General features: G+C 31.9%; 1 protein-coding gene across 1 annotated transcript; it reads right to left on the bottom strand.

Annotated features, from left to right (window-relative positions):
- Window positions 1-4,270: 4,270 nt before the first annotated feature.
- On the bottom strand, window positions 4,271-20,907 carry LOC134717690 (uncharacterized). Its single transcript, XM_063580186.1, has 3 exons — window positions 20,547-20,907; window positions 5,747-6,529; window positions 4,271-4,647 (listed from the first exon to the last, which is right to left on the bottom strand). The coding sequence occupies exons 1-3, from the start codon at window positions 20,905-20,907 to the stop codon at window positions 4,271-4,273; spliced, it is 1,521 nt and encodes a 506-aa protein (XP_063436256.1).
- Window positions 20,908-21,237: the final 330 nt, after the last annotated feature.

Genomic DNA, 21,237 nt, shown 5'->3' with positions numbered 1-21,237 from the left:
GCTTTAAAGTGATTAAGATTATTACATAATGTTGACATTTTTGACTTTTTTACATAATATTATGTCTGCTTGTTTTAATTGTTCACACATTGCTGTCAATATAAGGGAATTCAATGCGACTATCATACAAGTGAAAGGTTTGGCTAGCTTTAAGACCAGGTTTAAACTTCCATATTCTATATAAGGAAATGGATATTGTCATCAATTTGTTTGATGTTCTTGAGATTTTGATTTTTTCATTTAATAGTGGACGTTCCTTTTCGAGTGTTCTCGGAGTTTTACTTTTTTCAAATAATGTTGCATGTGTTTGGTAAACCTGAGCATTTGTTATCCTGTCTTTTTTTTAGTGGGTCATTACTGTACAGTAGTTTCGCTTAATTTAATGATTATACAATGCACTGCAGTTTACGTCAATTAAGACACAAGGACTCGATTAGCAGATTAAATCCTGTTTAACGGCGTATTTCATATCTTTGATTTTCGTATTTCTTATCTATTTGTATTATATTATTAGCTTTTAATGTTGGCATCACTATTTCTTTGTTCTCTAGCAATGTGCATATAAAAAAGAAGATGTGGTATGATTGACAATGAGACAACTGTCCACAAGTGACCAAAATGACACAGACATTAAAAACTATAGGTCACCGAACGGCCTTTTACAATGAGCAAAGCCCATACCGCATAGTCAGCTATAAAAGGCCGCAAAATGACAATGTAAAACAATTCAAACGAGAAAAGTAATCGCCTTATTTATTTAAAAAAAACGAACGAAAAACAAATATTTAACACATAAACAAACCACAACCACTGAATTACAGGCTCCTGACTCGTGACAGTCACATACGTACATAATGCGGTGGGGTTAAACATTTTCACGGGATCCCAACCCTCCCCTAACCTTGGACAGTGATATAACAGAACAACATACAATCAATATTCCATTTACTGAAAAAAATATATATATTTAGTTTGCTCCCGTTTTTCCAATAGTTAACTAAACAAATCAATTACAAACATCCTGTTTATACTTATATTTTGATGTTGCACAACATTATACGTGCTGCATTTTAAGATACAGATAATATATAAAACCTTATTTTTGTATTGGTAATTGTGTCCTTACAAAAATCTATGGATGTACTGATGGATATTTGAGTATTGATTGTTGATTGATTGATTGATTAATTGATTTATTGATTAATTGATTGATTGTTGGTATTGAAAGTCCTTAGTACAATGGTTGGGTCAGGGCGTACAGTGTGTATTAAAAGAGGAAGCTAGGATAGCCAGAAAGAAAGAAATGAACATTGGAATTTTTTATTTAATTTAGACCAGAGTCAAACATATACGGATCTAGCAAAACAAGTTTTTTTTTATGGATGAAATCTGTTTTTGAAATACTTTTCATAAACTATCAGAACTGTTTAATTGGTACTATATTTATGGCTAGTACCTGCCTGGTGATTTTTTTCCCTTTTCTTTCCAATCGTGGTACGTGTGTTTAAGGTTATAATCAAGAACATGTTTAACCCTGTCTCTTTTCTAAGGAACCTGTCCAGAGTCAGGAACCTGTAATCTAGTGATTGTGATTGTTTATCATTTTTAGCCCATTATACAATATATTTGGGAAGATAGAAAAAATTAACTGCAGTTATTGACAACCAATCAAATAATCTATGGTAAAAACCTATGTAATACCGTGAAGAGATCACCCCCAGTTTGCTTATGGTTTCGTGTGGCTTAGTTTTCTATGTTGTGTCTTGTTTACAACTTTTTTTATATGTAAAATATCTTGCCTTCAGCTCATTTTGGATACTTTTGTTTTGATCTTTGTGCTAAAAACTATGCATTCCTTTGTACATCGATATCGTAGGCTTTCAATGTGTTGTGTTTAATAGTTCCTAGAGAAGGAAACTTTTATAAGTTAACTGTTTCTTGCTGTTTTGTTTGATCATGTGTTTTAGTTTACGCGAGCCTGATGAAGAGAAATCAACAAACATGTGTAATGATTAACAATGATCGTCAGCGTTCTCCGGTTTTTAAACAACAAACAAAAAGAAGATAAACGTATTCTAATTTTTCATCAGGTTAATGCCATTTCATTTTGCCATATACACTGTATATGTTTAGTACCTTTTATGTTATATGTTTTCCATGTGTGTTATTGTGTTATTCTGAAGGCACTCAATACTTTTGTTCGTTCAAATTAAAATGTCAAGTGTGCTAACAACTCTTGAGTTCATCTAACCCCCAAATCTTTCAATTCGTGAGCCCTATAAAATTTATGAAAACAAGACACGCATCTGGCTTACACAATCATGCATCTGGTATCTATGACGAATTTTTACAACCACTGAATCGATGACACTGTTGTTGGTGTTTCGTCCCATAGGGTATGTTTATCTCGGTAGTCCTATATCTTGCTTTCCCGAAAACTTACCAGTGTCTCTCTTCCCTGATATTTGATACTAGTATACTATATGTGCATGTCCCAAGTCAGTAGCCTTTATTAATTGTTTTTCGTCGGTTTATTTCTGTCATACGTGTTTATCGTTAATTGTATCGTTACAACTTCGGCCGCTGGAATTCCGAGTTGAAATGACTCATATTTTTCCTTTAAGGACCTTTTGTAGCCAACTATACGGTATTGGTTTTCTCGTTGTTGAAGGACGTGCCGTTGCCAATACTTGCTTAAGTTTTAACTTTTGTAGATAGTTGTTTTATTGGCAATAAAACCTCATCTCCTTATTTTTATATAGCTACATGTGTAATGTGTTGTTCTAGATCATCGCATTTAACAGCTTTTTTTTTATGTTTTACAAATGTAAACTCAGAAAAAGTGTAATCACCGTTTTTTTGTTGATTATTTTGTGCTAAGTTCTTATCCCTTAACGCTGGAAGCTAATTGAACAACCAGCAAATACAAATATAAAAGACTTTGGTTTTATCCAACGTAGAGTTAACCTTTGACCTTTTTCAATCGAGACGGATCTTCTACCATAAGAGTACTGACAGAGGTGCTTTATTCCATATTTGTCTTTACTAAGTCAGGAGCCTGTAGTTTAGTAGTTGTTGTTAGTTAATGTTCGTCTTATTTGTTATTCTAAAATTGTTTTGTTATATATATAGAGGCTTTCCATTGATGACTTAACGGTAGATTTTTTTTTCTCATAATTGGAAATTATACCACATACTGATAAATGTACAAATATTTGATCGGGAAGGTTGGTGGAACCTATCTTTTACGAGGAGTCCGTAAATCAAAAAAAATCTATTATAAAGAAAAAAATTATAAACAAGTGTATGACTATACATTTTTAAGACCATCTATGGTCTTGCATTATGATGATGCTTATATTTTAGCATTGGACTATGTCATGTTTTTCTGTGAAGACCATCTATGGTCTTGCATTATGATGATGCTTATATTTTAGCATTGAACTATGTCATGTTTTTCTGTGAAGACCATCTATGGTCTTGCATTTTGATGATGCTTATATTTTAGCATTGAACTATGTCATGTTTTTCTGTGATTAATTATGGTGTCCTCATACTGCTTTTTTTTGTTCAGATAAATAAGTGAACTAGCAAAATAGCTACGAGTACTCTTAGATCGGGTGTGAATGTCTTTTGCCTTTTTGTTAGTTGTTTTTATGCTTTATGTCGATTTAATCAGGTTAGCTTTTTTTTCAGCTGATATTAGAATTAGTTCTAATAGTGTATTGTTACATTCCTGTGAGATTTAAGGGAAAGGTAGGGCCAATCGCCAACATGTTTAACACATATACATTTTTAAAGTGCTTGACCAAACTCAGGTGCAATCAGCTGGTTCTTCATATTATTTTTCTTTTATTGAGTTTATTCATAGCTGTTCTTCATATTGTTTATCGTTTATTGAGTTTATTCAAAACAACTTATTGGTTTTCTCGTTTGTATTGCTGTGATGTTTAACTTATTAGAGTATCTATTTCGCGCAAGATTAAAACCTTGCATTTAAATAATTAGTGGCGGTAGAACCTGTACATCGATTTCAAGTATTACATAACACCTTTCATAACACCGAACCAGAGTCATGCAATGGTGCGTTATTTCATTATTTGGTAAATATTTTTTTCAATAATATACAATTGACTTTTTACAAAAGAAAATTTTTATTGTAATATATAATGCGTGCATACAATTCATTATCAGTCTTTACAGATGCGTTTCCATATTGTATATTCATAGCCATACAATTGTTTATAGCTTCTCTTAATTGCAAACTTTACTATAGTTTTACAATAGTAATGCACGAAGCGTAGTCATTGACGAATATACTTCCCTCCACTGGCTTCACCGACAACTCATCATTCCTTTTTAAGACTGCAACAGCTACTGCGGTACCAGATTCATAATTGGAAGAACTGGATATATATGCTTTTGAGACTAGATGCTTATTCATATAAATACCAAACCTTTTATCACCGGTATGTGACAGAATTGTCACGGAAATTTGATACAGTCCTTCTGCCTTGCATGTAAATTTTCCGGATGATTTAAACGTTGATATGTTACTTATTCCAATTTTGGATAACACATCAGGAAATTTGATAATGCTACCTAAAGAGTAGCCTTGAGCGGAGCTGGCACATGAGGTGAATCCAACTGAAAAAAAAACATTGCACAAAATTGCTGTCATTTATATTGCAAAGGTGTTGGGTTTTTTCATAATTACATTTTAACATTAATTTAACACATCTTATAAAGAATCATCAAATATATTTTATTGATTCATTTTCTTGTATCAAATATTAAACTAGTAACCCATTTTTACCTGAAATAGTTCCTTTGAGTGACAAAATAGGCTGATATCAAACTTACTGTATGAAAATCTAATATATCTATCATTAATGAATTAATGCAATTTTAAATAAATCACATAAAATGAAAAAACAGTATTTTTTAGTTTAATGTATAAAAAAACAAAAGAGGTTTAAATAGTATAGAAATATTCTCTTTTTTTTTAAATATGAATATAATGAGAAAGTAGTCTTGTTACAAAAAACGACATAAAATATCTTGAATAAAATACGCGATTTTAATATATTATAATAATATCTATTTTATTAAACTGCAGATTAATATTTCCAACAAACGAAAAGTGTGCTATTATCTATGACATTTTATCAGTTTAATATAACTTCAAATTATTGACGTCAGAAGTGGTACAAAAATGTTTTAACAGTTTATCAGCTAACGTTTGAATTGTATTAATATCAGTGAAAAATATCAAGCAAAGCTATATAGAGTATTTTTGAATCCCTCAAATGAGACAGAATGTGTTTGGTAATTTACCATTTAATTTTTTTCTGTTCTTAAATGTTGCAGGAAATAGTATTTCAAATGTTTAGTTAATAGACGAAACGTTAATTAATACACTTAATGACGACGAATATTGTAATGATATCATGGTGGTCCTGTCTAAAATTAAATGTACATAAATTGTATAAAATGAAGAAATGTATGTAGCTCTATTATGTCGTTATTTATATGAAATTCAGATATGCCACTGTAAGGTTTAAAATTTAAAAAAAAACTAATTACAATTTATTGTTTTGGGTGTACACATGTCATGCTGCCAATCAAGGGCCCTTAATAGTGTTCGTGCCAAATATCTTTAATTTGTTTTTTTTAATGAAATTAACAGCAATTAAAACATTGTTAAATGTACAATCATAACGTTGATTTTAACAAAGAGTCCTACCTTTCTTCTGTTTTATTTCAATTTCTTGCAATGAATTATTGAAGCGAACTTGGAAGTGTTCAAAAATCTTATCAAACGATTCATTGAACCGGCTCTGATGTTGGAGAATAGATGATTCCATGATACTCTCCCTTTTACTTTCAGCTACTTCCAAGTCTTGTATTTTCGAAGAAAGGGAATCAAACAATGAATTCATCTGCCTTCCGTATATCCAAGTTTCATTTTCAGACTGTGTCCTAAAATGGTCAACGGCTTCAATTAAAGAATCGTTAAACTGCATTTGGTCCTGTATATGTGAATTTCGCATGGATTCAACAAATGTTTTTGTCTGTTTCTTAGCTTCAAGAAAAGAATCGTTAAACCGCATTTGGTCCTGTATATGTGAATTTCGCATGGATTCAACAAATGTTTCTGTCTGTTTCTTCGCTTCAAGAAAAGAATCGTTAAACCACATTTGGTCCTGTATATGTGAATTTCGCATGGATTCAACAAATGTTTCTGTCTGTTTCTTCGCCTCAAGTAAAGAATTGTTAAACCGCATTTGGTCCTGTAGATGAGCATTTCGCATTGATTCAACAAATGTTTCTGTAAGTTTCTTCGCTTCGGTCACTTTAACCAAACTAGAAGAAATAGACTCTTCCCATACTTTCATCTTTTCCGTACAAACTTCCAATTTATGTTCCAAGCGAACAACCTTTTCGAGAACCTTTTCTTCAAAATGAAATTTTGAACAGGTTGACAACGATTCAGACACTGAACCAAGAGAACTGGCTGAGATCGTCACTAAAGATATGGTTAGACAAATAAATTGAAGGACAAACATGTTTGTGATTCTTGCTTTGCTATAAATGCAAATCGAAGGTGCATTTGAAGCTGAAAATATTTATACGTTTTTTCCAATCAATCTTTATCCTGTAAGTGGTGGCTGGATATCGTCTTCTTCGTTTTTGAAATAAAAAGATTAGTTTTCATAATTTATAAGTGTCAGTTATTTTTTTAATTTATATCTTACAGCTGTAAACAAATTACACACAGCGAAAGGTACTTAAAACATTTCATTTATAAAAAAGGGAGAATTTTCTACTCTGGTGGAATTTATCATACTACTTCACTTCCTTATTAACTCATGCCATCAGCTTGTGGTTAGCTCGTTTACTGCTGGTGGAGATTCATTTACCCGAGGGTATCACACGCCCAGTAGTCAGCACTTTTGTGCTGACATGAATTGTCATTGATATGGTTATATTTATAAATTTACTGTTTACCAATTTTAGATTTTTTTGAAAAATAAAGGCTTTTCTACCTCATGCATAGATTACCTTAGCTGTATTTGACAAAACTTTTCGGAATTTTGGTTCTCAATGCTCTTCAACTTCGTACTTTATTTGACCTTTTTCAAACTTTTTATTCGAGCGTCACTGATGAGTCTTTTGTAGACGAAACGCACGTCTGGCGTATATACCAAATTTAGTCCTGGTATCTAGGAAGAGTTTACTTATTTGCAGTGTGACTACCTCTATCAGATAGCGTTCTAGGCTACCATTGCGGGATAACATCATTGATGTGATAACCGCATAAGCCACACCATAGCTTCCGTATGTAAAAATTTAAAAAAAATCTTCATTTCCTCAACCATTGACCCAAAATTTTGGCACAATTATCTTTGTGATTTTTGTACTTTCCTAAATTGTACAAATCCGTCTTTCAATGATACTGAGGATGTGATATGCGTCTATCAAATGTCGAGGAAGATCTACATATCAACAACAAGTTGATACTGACACTGCACAAGACTGATGAAAGAGACATATAATCACATGTAATTCAGACCGGTATTTGTGCACATAGATGGGTTGTGCTTTTATGTCAATGGCATTACTTTGCCAAATATTTGTTAAGTTATGTTTGTCAAACTGCAATATTAAGCATTGCAATGGTCTATAAACACATCAACCCCTCGTATAGGTGTTATATAGGAAGTATACATTTGCCAATTGATGCGAGTTGCAAGAGCTTGGATTTACTTTTTTTAAGATATCGTTAATATATTGTTACTGTTTATGAGAGAGATTTCAAACAAAGAGTTATAAGTTGGGAAGACGAAGTTATCATTTCGAACATTTAACAGACACCATCAAGAGTTGTAAGGCCGTTATATAATACCTAATTCACAAAAATGTTCCGTTGTTGAAACCTGAATTCGTTCGATTCCTCTCGAATGTAAACTTCAAAACTTGACTTCTTATCGATGGTATACTGTCGTTTGGTGGTTGTTCGATTTTTACCATAGCATTATTTTCGTTCCTGGTTACAAGACGGATTATCCTTTTAGTAACTGTCATCTCTCTTTATATCTATAAATTGTGTTCATGTCATGTTCTATAGTATACCAGGTTTTGGTTGCCTTCTTCGCAAACTGAAACAATTCAGGCCTAAACTTAGATTTGTTTTTAAATGGAAAGATAAAGAAAAGATATTTTATATCAATCTGCTCTTTATCGTCATGATATTTTGTGAGCATGGTTATGGAATACATTATTGTCTACCAGTCAAAGGACTTATTGAACGGTTTTAATCAATAGATGGTCCCATGATACGTGAAGTGTTAAGGGAAACTTGACTTTTGTAGGCATTTAATCTATTGATTAGTATTGATGATGTACATATCTCTTATGATTTGGGAAACGTGACAAATTGTTATTGTTTACATAATTTATGACAACAGCACGATTAAATTGTAGGAATGAGAGGAATTTTCTACGTCACCGTGTAGAACGCCACATGCGGGGTGTCAAGTATGCTTGACACCGGGTGGCATTTTCGAAGCGAAGAAAAACTATCATTCAAACTTTATCATTGGCATTAAATTTCTTCATCAGGTTCCTCATAAAAGCGCTTGCTGCAAAAAAAACACTCACTGAGAAACGAAATCGATAATTCCTCAAATGAAACATTCACCAGTATCTTTATCATCAAATGACAATACAACTTCAAGGAGACCTGTCGACGATGACACTACTATTCTCAACAATTTTAAAAAGCGATTCAAAATCTTAAAATACTTTATATGACGGTTGATATTTTATCTTTTATCCGAATAGAAAAAGCAAATAAATATCCGATCGACAATATTTCTCATCGTCTTTTCTTTGGAAGGGTCAGATTTATTTCAAAAAGAATAACATCGGAAATATGCTATCGTGACACAACTAAGAGGTTTTGGAAAACTTGCTACAAACTTGTTTTAAATCCTACTAGAAGACCAAAGAAATACAAAGCAAACAATTATTGGGTATAGACAAGTTTTTGAAACTTTTTCTTTGTTAAAGAGAACATGGGGCTCTTAAAGATTTAGGTCTACGACTAAAAGGCCATAAAGAGCTTGTCATTCGCCAAAATTTTGGTGTTCAAAAGTTTGAAGGAATGGCGGGTTACAATTGGCATCAATCGATATTTGTGTTTGTGATCAGTGGATTACGAGCGTCATTGTTTTATATAACGGAACTTTGGGAAATTGCCTTTCATGTATCATCTCGGTCCTTCCAAGTGCCAGTGACATATTTAGAACATAATCACATTATGTTAATGAAAACACAGTAGACATCTTGCATCAAAGAAACCATGCCAGCCTCATGGAACATGATGAAATGTTACAATGTTAGAACCAAGATTTCTTAAACAGAGGTCAGACTTTGGGATACTAAGTATCAAGGTCCATGGCGATGAAGTCTACTAGTATCTTTTGACTTGGAACTGCAAAACTTATTTCTGCATCATGAGGGTCGTCCATTCTGCGCTCACATAAGCTTTCTGTAATGTGTTCAATATTTTTTGCTCCACCTATCAAATTTACCATTTAGATAAAAGTTAGGAAATCAGAAGCCAAATTATTTGTTGAAGAATTTTGAATCGCTGTATTGAAATAGTGTAGAAATAGTAGTGTCATCGTCTACATGTCTCCTTTAAACTGTATTGTCATTTGATGTGAAAGATTCCGGTGAGTGTTTCATTTACGAGAGAAACCGAATTCGTTTTAAGTGAGTACTTTTTGCGAAGTGCACGAGCAATTTCGGAAGGAGCCTGATGATGAAGTGTGACTGTTAGTGGCCTCGGCAAAATCTTAAATGGAGGTCTGCTCTGTGATTTTCCTCCATGTTTCGGTGCATTGAACCACAGCCGTAACTTTTTTCTGACCATGATAGTAACTCAAAAGGAAATGAAATCATTTTCCAGCGGTAAAAATATATTTTGAGTCATTTTTAACTATTTATCAAATCAAAAGCACATGTCTTATATGACTAAAAAAAACAGACAAAATGAAGTACTTTTAGTTTTTAATATGTTATCATCATATAGTAGATGTGTTTGTATTAAAAAGTATGAGGACAAGACCGATTCTGTTTTTATTGGAGCATCTGCCCCTTGAGATGCAAAATCTAACAACCCTAGCGACACTTTATATTTTGATGACAACCTAGTTTTATAACCAATTTATTCTTAGTATGAAACTCGTATTTGGTTAAATTCCATAAAAGGAATTCACTTCCATATAAATGTTGCAGAGGGAAGTCGTCTAAAGTAGTTTGTATTCAGAAATTTGCATATGAAGCCCCAAAATCTGCAATAAGGAAAACTAGATAGATTGTGTTTCAGTTCCTTCCGTGCAGTACATTATATGGTACTAATAATTCTAAATAAAGACATTTTGATACTTGAACTTACTTTGATAGTTTTTCTTCGCTTCGAAATTGCCACCCCGTGTAAACATAGCCGACACCCGCATGTGGCGTTTTACACGGTATACTTGTGTGTTCAAAATTCAATGTAAATTTTATAATTCTTTAGTGAGAAATTGTCTGTCTGTTTGTTTATTTATAATTTAAATCAATGAATTTTAAGATCAGAGTTGAAACTATATGTAACTCCACACATTCTTTACACCATACCATGAGGTAATTAACACATATATGGATGCTCAAACAAAACAAAATGTAAATAGTTCAGTTTACCGCGGGGCATTTGTAGTTCATTAATAGAATGCTTTAATTGTATCGTCATAATTAAAATAGTTACTCTAATCAACTGCAGATGTATAACAGTGAAATTTGACAAACGTGATAAGTTAACGTCACGATATCAAAATTGCACGGAGTACCCAAATTGCACCTCTTTTAGTAAAAAAAGTAAAAAAAGTAGATGTAATCTTACAAGTTTCCCGAGAGACTTAGCCGTTTGTAGTTTTATGATTTGACACTATCCACTTCTTTCGACATAGGTAAGTATATTTCAATATAAACAACACTTTCACAGATTATATACGTAGGTGAAAAATCTGTCGATATAGGTACATTTCCATTCTCAATTTTATGTACAATGTGGGTACACTCACCTTAACGATAAAGGCTATAATGGTTTACTTTCATAAATTATAATTTGGATGGAGAGTTGTCTCATTAGCACTAACCCCACATATTCCTATATCTAGTAGTACTATATTAAATTGATCAGAATTTCCTCTCATATATATTTTGTTCTGGTAATATTTAAGTTTTTCTTGTTTATATTCAAAGGCAGTTGTAAGTAAAGAATAAGATAATCCTTTATACTACGGATGTGCTTTTACAGCTATTTTCTTCAATTAAGCAAGAACCAATCCTTCAAATTAATTGGTCGTCAAATTCTAAATATATATTTATAGTTATTTTCATTCATTCTCTATTTGTCTTATTTTCTTGTATTGCAAATCATATGAATACTAAATTTGTGTATGTATTGCAGCAAATGTATCCGAATGTACGATGTTCTTTTGATAACAATTCACATTGATGTTGGTTATGATATTTAAGCAGACGAAACAATATATTTAAATCTTTTAACTGAATCAAAATATCAACAAAAAGTATTATTAAAATATATTCTTTTAATGTTGATACATAACTATTTATGTTAAAATGTATTTACATAGTTTATTATTATCACGTCGTGTTCACATCACTCACTTCGGGGAATTAATTATCCTGTCCTAAAGATCGTTAATGTAGCATACAAATTGCTTACAAATTACTTTCCTTAAATTGTAAAATCATTTATCTAATAGATAAATCTTTCAAACACCTTATGTTTCAGAAATACTTAATATCATATTGCTTTTAACATTTTTTGTTATTATATTCGATTACAGGTTTGGCAAAAGAAAAATGTTGAAGTCAGATATGTCAGAAAAGTTCTAGTAGAGATTAAACGTTTTAATCTTCCTTAGCTACCTATAAAATTGGGAATGAAAATGGGGAATGTGTCAAAGGGTCAACAATACGACCATAGCAGAAGGTCACCAATAGGTCTTCAATGCAGCGAGAAATTATAGTATGCTTCAGGTATACACCAACTAGCATTATTATATGAATGGAGAAAATGCAATATAGTTTAAACTTAATATTTTTATAAAGCTAAAATAATTTATTCTACAATTCAAACTTTGTTCCTTAGCATGGAGTCTCCTGCTAAATAAACGCTCTGAGCCAGATAGTTATACAGTCAGGTTTAATCAACTAGTTTATTTGAAAAATGACCGTACCAACCATTTATAATTGGTTTTGTTGGTTGATAAAGTAGAGTGTGAAAGGTTTTATTGATTTCCCCCTTTATTGAATTAACGTTACAATAATGAATGAATGAATACTTTATTGCAAAGAGCATATATATGCTATAGCAACGAAAAACATATTTACAACATGACAAATGATACACAGCAGAGAACAATACATATAAATCATTACAAGAAAGCAAATAACATTAAGTAACAATATGTGATCTGATTGACCACGCTGATTTTATGATTATGTTAATACTATTTTAAGATATTAAAATGTTCAAGCTTGTAAGTATTGCAAGGAGCTGACAAATATTCGAAAATCCAATAAAAACATGTCTATTTTTTTTATCGAATATGTAAAATACAATACTTCAATTTACTTATTATCATTACTAATACAATTACTATTTTTAATATAATGTCGGTATTATATTCATTTTTTATTTTTTTCAAATGGGTCGCATAATCCAAATTTAATATATAAAAAAATGAACTAATGTCATTTGACAATAACCGATGTTCTCTGTTCAACCCCATTATCATCTTACATTACAGTTTTAAAGTTATGATAATTGTTTAACAGCAGAAAATTGTAGCGTCGATGTAGCTATGTTACATTATAAAATATAAATGCTTATCAAATTTTCATACATTATTTATCTAAAGTGGTGAAATGATATCCTTGTCGGGTCCTTTCTTATAATAATTCATTAAATTCACACACAAAAAAACTACGAATTATGTACTTTCAAATATGAAACAAACATGAACAAATGTTAATAATGATTAAGTATTTATTTATTAGATTTATAGGAGACATAAAACTACAAATGTATTAGAAATTTGAATTATGTCCCGTGACATTACAACTGTTTTAAATAATCAACATTAATTTCTAGTGCTTTCCTTTTCAAATTTTTGCGACTGTTACGAAATTTGTAATGTATAAGATTACAAAACAAATAATAAAAATGTTTATAAACTTAGATATACATTAAGAAGATGTTTTATGATTGTAATTTGCACAAATGCCCCACGATGTCAGTGTTCTGTCCAAATTAGTAAACTATGAGGGTTTTGTTTTCAGTAAATGGCCGTGGCGTCCTGTATTGAGTAAGCAGATTATGCATAACCATGAAATACAAATACAATTGCAATTTCCCGAAAATTTGTTGTAAAATTACATGCTTTTGCTATGACAGTCAAAAGGGGTCTCCGAATTTTAATTTGCTAATGTAAATCAGTTGGTCATAATATCTGATAATAATAATGGCAAACAGAAATGAACAAATAGACATCCTAGAGTGGTAATTCGTTACTACAAATAGTATCAACAAATATGTGTTAGCAACATTTTGTTGATGGAGTTTCAAAAACTCATTTTTAGAAGTTAAATAAACTGTCATTCATTATAATAACTAAACATCAACAGATCTTTTTCAGAAATAATGACGTTGGCTAAATCTCTTAAAGACCAATTACAGCATGTTGCTATTGTAAGATATTCCGATGCAGATGACACCTATCATATCCTCATGTACTACCTTCCTGTATGTTCATTTCTTGACCGTGCCAAATTAGGTGCTGTTATATCATACAAAGTCTATCCAAATCATTTTTGTCAAGAATTCTGCTTTCACTGGTACTAAAGGTCGTCTTAAATTTGCAGTGAGTTTAGAGAAATTCATTTGCTCCGTGACTTCGAGAGAAAAAACAGCATTAAAAGCGCTGTTCCTTGGATTTTTGCGTTTTTTTATGTTTTGCATGTTCTTATTGAGTGTCATGGATTGATCCTCCATACTTTTTGTTTTTCTTATATAAACATTTTATAAATATCATTTAATTATATTGTTACTTTAGATGATAGCTTACACATTAATACACGGTTCGTTCACAACAATGATGGATATCGATGACGTGACTTCTTACAGTTGACAGTTTTCATAAAGCTTTTGCAAAAAGTAAAATCACAAAAATACTGAACTTGGAAGAAAATCAATTCGGAAAGTCCATAGTCACATGGCAAAATCAAATAACAAAACGCATCATCAAAAACGATTGGACAAGAACCGTTATATTCCTGACTTGGTACAGGCATTTCAAATGAAGAAAATGTAGGATTAATCCTGGTTCTATAGCGCTTACTCGCTCACTTGAATGAATCTCATCAATTTCCGTTATATTTACATTGATGCGTTAAATAAACAGACACAATAAATGAATGATAACCGTGAATGATATAGATATCATTACGGATGGTTGTTTGTTTCACAAGTATTGTTTACATACAGGTAAGTAGTAAAATGTAAAATCACAAAAATACAGAACTCGGAGGAAAATTCAAAAAGGAAAGTCCCAAATTAAATGGCAAAATCAATAGTTCAAACACATCAATCGAATGGACAGCAACTGTCATATTCCTGACTTAGTACAGGCATTTTCAAATGTAGAAAATGGTGGATTGTACCTGGTTTTATAGCTAGCTAAACTTCTCACTTGTGTGACAGTCGCATCAAACTCCATCACATTGTCAACAATGTGTGAACAAAACAAAAAGACACAATAAGTAAAAATGTCAAAAATTGGGGTACAACAGTAAACATTGTGTTATCATCTTAATCACTATATAAAAAAATATAATGAAGAAGCACAAAGAGGCATACATCAAATATAACATCCTCAATTTGCTTATTTTATTCAATCTTATTTATCTATGTAAAATCTACCCATAAAGGATGGAAGGTGTTCAGTACTTGTGTAAAAGTGCGCGTTTGAAATTCGCACAGGTAGACATAAAATAATTAAGTCGTTCAAAGTACGACGGCATACATAAATGCAGAGTCACGTAAAGTAGATATAACACAAAAAATAGACTTAACAGTAAAAGTAATAATAATAAATAAAATAATTGTGTGGTTCAAAGTATGACGGGATACATGAGTTCAGAGTCACGTCAAATGCATATCACGTAAGTAAATTTTCATTATAGTGACATGTGTAATCACATTTTAGTAAAGTACAAATATATTACATACACAATAAAATACACCCGACCCATTGGGTCTATAACATTTGATTTTAACGAACGCAACCTTTGTATTACTAGTAAATTATTAAACCAGGGATATCGTTTCCATAAATTACTTAAAACGTTTACTAAATTTTGCCATAGATATAAAGATTTGGTTTTGAAGTTTGATTGTACCTGTAGAAAACTTATTTCAAACGGGATAGCACATCCTCATTTTTACGGAAATGTTGCTAACCGTGCCCGGAAATTTAGAAATGATCCATGTAAACTTGTTCCTCCTTTAAATAAGCTTATTCTAAAAGGTTACCTATTCACCACTGTAATACGATCATTGAATAAAGTTTTATTGGTATAAATATTGATTTTGTTATCAGTAGATTAAAAGGTAACTAAATATTACTAGTATGTTATATACATATACATTTTCATGGATCTACAATCTGTCGATACCTGTAACTTGGCATTGCACAATGTCATGTTCTTCGCCGGCTGTTTATGACGTCTTTACACTAAATCCATTGTATGTTGGATGTGTACGGATTGAGTGTTTAGTCTTAGAGGCATGATTTTTTTATTAGTTGTTAGTGGCTTTGAACTAGCTGTCAGATAACTGCTAGTACTCTCAGATCTGTTCATTGTGTCTTTTTGTGTCGGGATGTATAAGTACCCTGCCACGTGCACTTTTATATTTTGTCTATCTGATGAGTTAAGCCTTTTTCAACTGATTTTTATAGTTTTTTATTATGTTGTACTGTTATACCACTGTCCCAGGTTAGGGGAGGGTTGGGATCCCGCTAACATGTTTAACCCCGCCACATAATTTGTGTATGTGCCTGTCCCAAGTCAGGAGCCTGTAATTCAGTGGTTGTCGTTTGTTTATGTGTTATATATTTGTGTTTCGTTCATTTTTTTACATAAATAAGGCCGTTAGTTTTCTCAGTTGAATTGTTTTACATTGTCTTATCGGGGCCTTGTATAGCTGACTATGCGGTATGTGCTTTGCTCATTGTTGAAGGCCGTACGGTGACCTATAGTTATAAATGTTTGTGTCATTTGGTCTTTTGTGGATATATAGTTGTCTCATTGGCAATAATACCACATCTTCTTTTTTACATAAGTCACTTTCAAATCATAAAACGTAATTCTTTTATCACGGAATTATTTACCACTAGGTATATAATAAAATAATTTTAAAAGATAAGGCAATTTAACATCATCTTAGTATGTTCGAATTAACAGGCTTCTGACAAGTAATGATGCTTGTCAGACTGATTGTTGATGTAATGAAATGTTAATGTAGCATAACGATTGCAGTGAGTGGTTTGAACATATTATATTTCTTGAAGTTCAAAAGCAAAACACGTATCATCTGTTAAATATTCCGATGCAAATTAAAATTAAAAAAATGATTTTGAATTTAGTCTTCACATGTACAGACAAATACAATCAACCAAGACAACGTTAACGGCAGATAAACATGCTACTCGAAATGTCACACTTATTGGTAAAAATGCAATGATGTCGTGTTCAATGATAATGTTCTTCTGATAACATTGAAATATTAAATTAAGAAACAATACACAAATATATTGCATCACTTTTGTTTCATTTAACTAGCTTCATTCATTGTCAATCTCGGTTGTTAAATTGTTTGCTGTCCCTTTTTTATGACACCTTACTAAGTAAAATTAAACAGTTTACCCATGATTGTACTAGCCAAAACTAATAGAAAATGAAAATATACGAGAAAGGTCGTTTAACCATACTAAACCATACAAAAAAATATACACGATTAACCTCAACGGCCATTTCCCTCGACTATGTCCACCTCTGCCTTTACTGTATCAACACTGATCTAGCTTCACTCCCAACATCAATCTCCTTAAACACCATCAATAAGGGAAATGTATAAGTAAAAAATGTGAAGCGATGAGAAGAGGGGGAAACTGTATGAAAGTGAATAAGAGAAGTATTATGAATAGTAGAGGAAGAGAAAAATTGTTATAAGTAGTATAAATGAAAAGTTTGATTAGAAGTAGAGAACCTGCTGAGAAGAAATCCATGCAAGAAAGAACTTGCTTCTGGTAAAGACATTCTGCATTTCATGCCTTGTCACCATTTCACATATATATAAGGTTTTGTACAAAATAATAGCCCTTTGTTCCGAAAACAAAACTTGCTCTTAATTGTATATTTTCCTCAAAGTACCAATGGGTCAATGCCTCTGCTGGTGGACTACTAGTCCCCGAGGGTATCACCAGCCCAGTAGCCAGTACTTTGGTACTGGCATGAAAATACGGATGTTTTTTGTTACTAAAATTTGCTCTTACAAAATATTAGAAATTATTATAAATTAAGGAATGTATCTCCCTCATGCAAAGCTCTCATTGCTTTCACGGATTTGGCTATACTTTTTGGACCTTTTGGATTATAACGCTTCATCTCTTGTATAAGCTTTTGATTTCAAATATTTTGGCCACGAGCATAACTGAAGTGACATGAATTGTCGAAATGCGCATCTGGTACAAGAAAATTGGTACCGTTAATTTTATTTTATTCCAAACCAAAATAACACAAAGTGCTTTGATTTGGGCCGTCAACATTTGTCGGCTCCCGAACGTTTCTTACCAAAATTTCACATAGTACGTGTTACTTCAAAACCAACTCATATAACGGAAGCTTTATTGGTCTTTATTTCTTTTATAGCTTATTATGTCTCAGAAATTGAAATGCTTGTGTGATTTCCTAAACTTGTTCTTATTATAGTATAGTAATGCAGTAGCAAAAAATCGGTAGCACCACCAACATAACATTGTGTTAAAGCTTCCAGATTACCTAAGTGGAATGTTTTTGTCCTTCGGAGATTAAATATCATTTTTTTATTGATTCCCAAACATTTTAAAATGAAATCCCATCCACTGAAGGAATGCACACAATTGCGTTGACAACTGGGTAATGACGAAAAGACCAGCAGCGTTCCGCAAAACAATACACCTACCACTAAATATAAGGCAACACGAACCCAACCAAAATCTGGGGATCGATATGCTCCATACGCGTTAACAGTTCGTTGTTTAGTAGCAAAAAAAGCTACTAAATGTATGAACATATTTGTGATGTCATGTTCGAGAAAACCTGCATGGGTGTTAATTCGTGAAGTGGAACGGATGGCTTTTCGACAAGCAATACACTTGAAGTATAAGGGTTATAAAATCAAAAGTTTTTTTGTCGCTGCATTTTAATTATTTTTTAAAGTCGAACCTCTTCTTTTAAAAAAAAAAAAACAACACCTGTTGTATTTATTTTTTATCTAAGACTATCTGAATTGGTTCATTTGAAAATATAAATCTGACCTCTCTTAACAGTCAAATATAATTTATTTTGACTACTGTTATGCATGATGCATAGCTATGGACTTCTAACTTTGTATCGACTGGCTGAACCCATACTTCGTCTTTCACGTCTAAGGCAACAACAGCTATCCCAGTACCAGTTTCATAATAACTGGTACCAGATACATATCCCTTTGATACCAGATGTCCATTCATGTAAATACCAAACCCTTGATCGTTTGTCCTTGATAAAATTGACACGGAAATCTGAAATAATCCTTCCGTTGCGCATTAAATTTACCGGTTAATGTAAACTTTGTCATATTGCTAATTCCAACGAAGTACAAAACGTTCTCAAATTGAATAACGTTGCCCTGGAGGTATTCCCGAGTAGAGATGGCACATGAGGTAAATCCAACTGTAAAGAAAGTATGATACAATTATCTAAATTATTTGGTTTTATTTCTATGTATAACAAAAAAGTGTGGTATATGAAGGCAACAGTAGTATACCGTTGTTCGAAAGTCATAAATCGATTGAGAGGGAAAAAATCCAGATAACAAACTTCAATTGATTGTAAATGATACATCTCTCAACCAGTGACCAAAATCTATAGTAGTTTATGACTACATGTCACCGTATAGCCTTAAACAATGAACATATATATTTCAATTTTTCAAAATATGTATGCTTAATCAAGAACTTTTCTAAGATATTTTATATCCATATGATTAAAATACATTTGATGAGTTATAATTGTTTATCGCGAAGAATACGTCAAAATATCTATATAAAAAAGATACTACCTTATCTTCACCCATTGTTTTGACTCAATGTTTGTTTACGACTAGGCTCTCACGAATTTATTAATGGGTAAATCAACTAGAAAAATCGTATAAATGGAGGCCACTTTATTTTTTCACATTATCGTAAAAATAATTTTATTCTTGTCACTACATTTGATCCCAGTTTGGTAGTTTGTTTTGACTGGGGTTATTTTTTCTTCAGAAGGCAATTGAGTATATATTGTTTTTTTCAGATTTATCCCATACCAGAAAATTACTATCAATCGTTCATGGACATTAGAAAGCGGGGATCACATTGACATTCGCCAAGTATTGAATTTTCTATGTTGTGTTTTTATTATGTTGTTTGTATTTTCTTTGTTTGTTTTCTTTTTTTTTTTTGCCATGGCACTTTCAGTTCGGTTTCGACTTACGAGTTTGAATTTCATTTTGGTATTCTCCTCCTCTCTTAAAAAAAGTTATAATGACTAATAAACGCAATTACAGTTTTATTTTGACAGTTCTTGCAATTGCAATTCTAGAAATGTCTTTAAAAAGTCAAACAAAGAACTCAATTCAGATTGCCAGTTGATAACTTGGTCTGCTTCAATAAAACCTTTTCAAATGTTTTCATACATAAGGCATATTTAACGCTGTTTATTACAAAATGTAATTTTTAAATGTATCTTTCTATAGTTAAATCAAGCCCTTTAGTATGTATTATGAATTGATATTTAACAGAGTATCTAAACACACGTTCCTATATGGTTCTTTTAAGTAATGTCATATTTTAAAGTTCAAAAGACTATTCTAATGGTCGCATCGAACGACATTTGAACATTGAATATAATTCTTTAAGTAACAATATCCTTAGATATACTAGAAAAAGGTCTATTTTCACGCAGGTCGATTTGTTTCGGAAAAATTCTGAAGATAATTTCTTTTTTAACAATTGAACACAATATTTAGGCGTTTCGTAATTAGGGACATATTATGAAAGGAAAAAAAAAGAAAGAATAAGGAATAATATATTGTGTGTTTTAAATATGAAAGTGCTTACCTTTTTCGTTAGCTTTTTCAATAAACTCTGCATATGTTTTATTCACGTTCTCATCAATTGTATCTATTTTCTCATACAGGATAGCCCTAAATCTGTTTTGATCGGTCTTAATATTCTGTAAGATTCTCATGTTTTCATTTTTATCAGCTTCATGTTGTTGTCTTAGAGATTTAAGTTTATTCTGGTTTATAATAGTCTGGTTATATAAGGCTAGAAAGTCCTGGTTCCTGGCCTGCTGGTTAACGTCTAATGCATGCGTTCGTGAACTAATACGTTGAAATTCTTGAGTCAGTCCATTTAAATTCTGAAGTTGTTGAACATTTTTGAGTTGCTGTAAAATTTTAACTTCTTTTCCTAGCATCGCCGTCGAATTTCGCAATTCCTGAAGTTCTTTTTTCATTTCATCAGCGTTCTTGTTAAATCATGCTGTAGTTTCGTGTTGTTATCCCCTAGTTCCGTTATTATCTGTTTCAATTCCTTCAGTTCATTTGTGTCATTCGTTCTTCCACTTACGTATTGTGTATGTTCTATCGAGAGTAGTTTCTGTTTTATTTGTGACGTCAGTAGAGCTAGTGTTTTATCTGAGTCTGCTTTCATCTTTTCCATCTGGTGCCGAAGAACATTATGTTCATACTGCTGTTCATTTTTCGCTTCGTAAAACTCGGCAATCGTCATATACTGTTTATTCCCA

This window comes from Mytilus trossulus, chromosome 5, assembly GCF_036588685.1.
Source record: "Mytilus trossulus isolate FHL-02 chromosome 5, PNRI_Mtr1.1.1.hap1, whole genome shotgun sequence".
NCBI lineage: Eukaryota > Metazoa > Mollusca > Bivalvia > Mytilida > Mytilidae > Mytilus > Mytilus trossulus.
The sequence above is the reverse complement of the archived record's forward strand: the minus strand, read 5'-3'. Positions and strand labels throughout refer to the sequence as shown.

Excerpts from the sequence above, each read along its gene's own strand:
- LOC134717690 (XM_063580186.1), bottom strand. The coding sequence starts at position 20,907 with ATGCTAGGAAAAGAAGTTAAAATTTTACAGCAACTCAAAAATGTTCAA. Across the intron at positions 6,530-20,546 it reads TGAAAAAGCTAACGAAAAAG|TGACGATCTCAGCCAGTTCT; the intron begins GTAAGCACTTTC and ends CCATATCTTTAG. Across the intron at positions 4,648-5,746 it reads TGAAATAAAACAGAAGAAAG|TTGGATTCACCTCATGTGCC; the intron begins GTAGGACTCTTT and ends TTTTTTTTTCAG.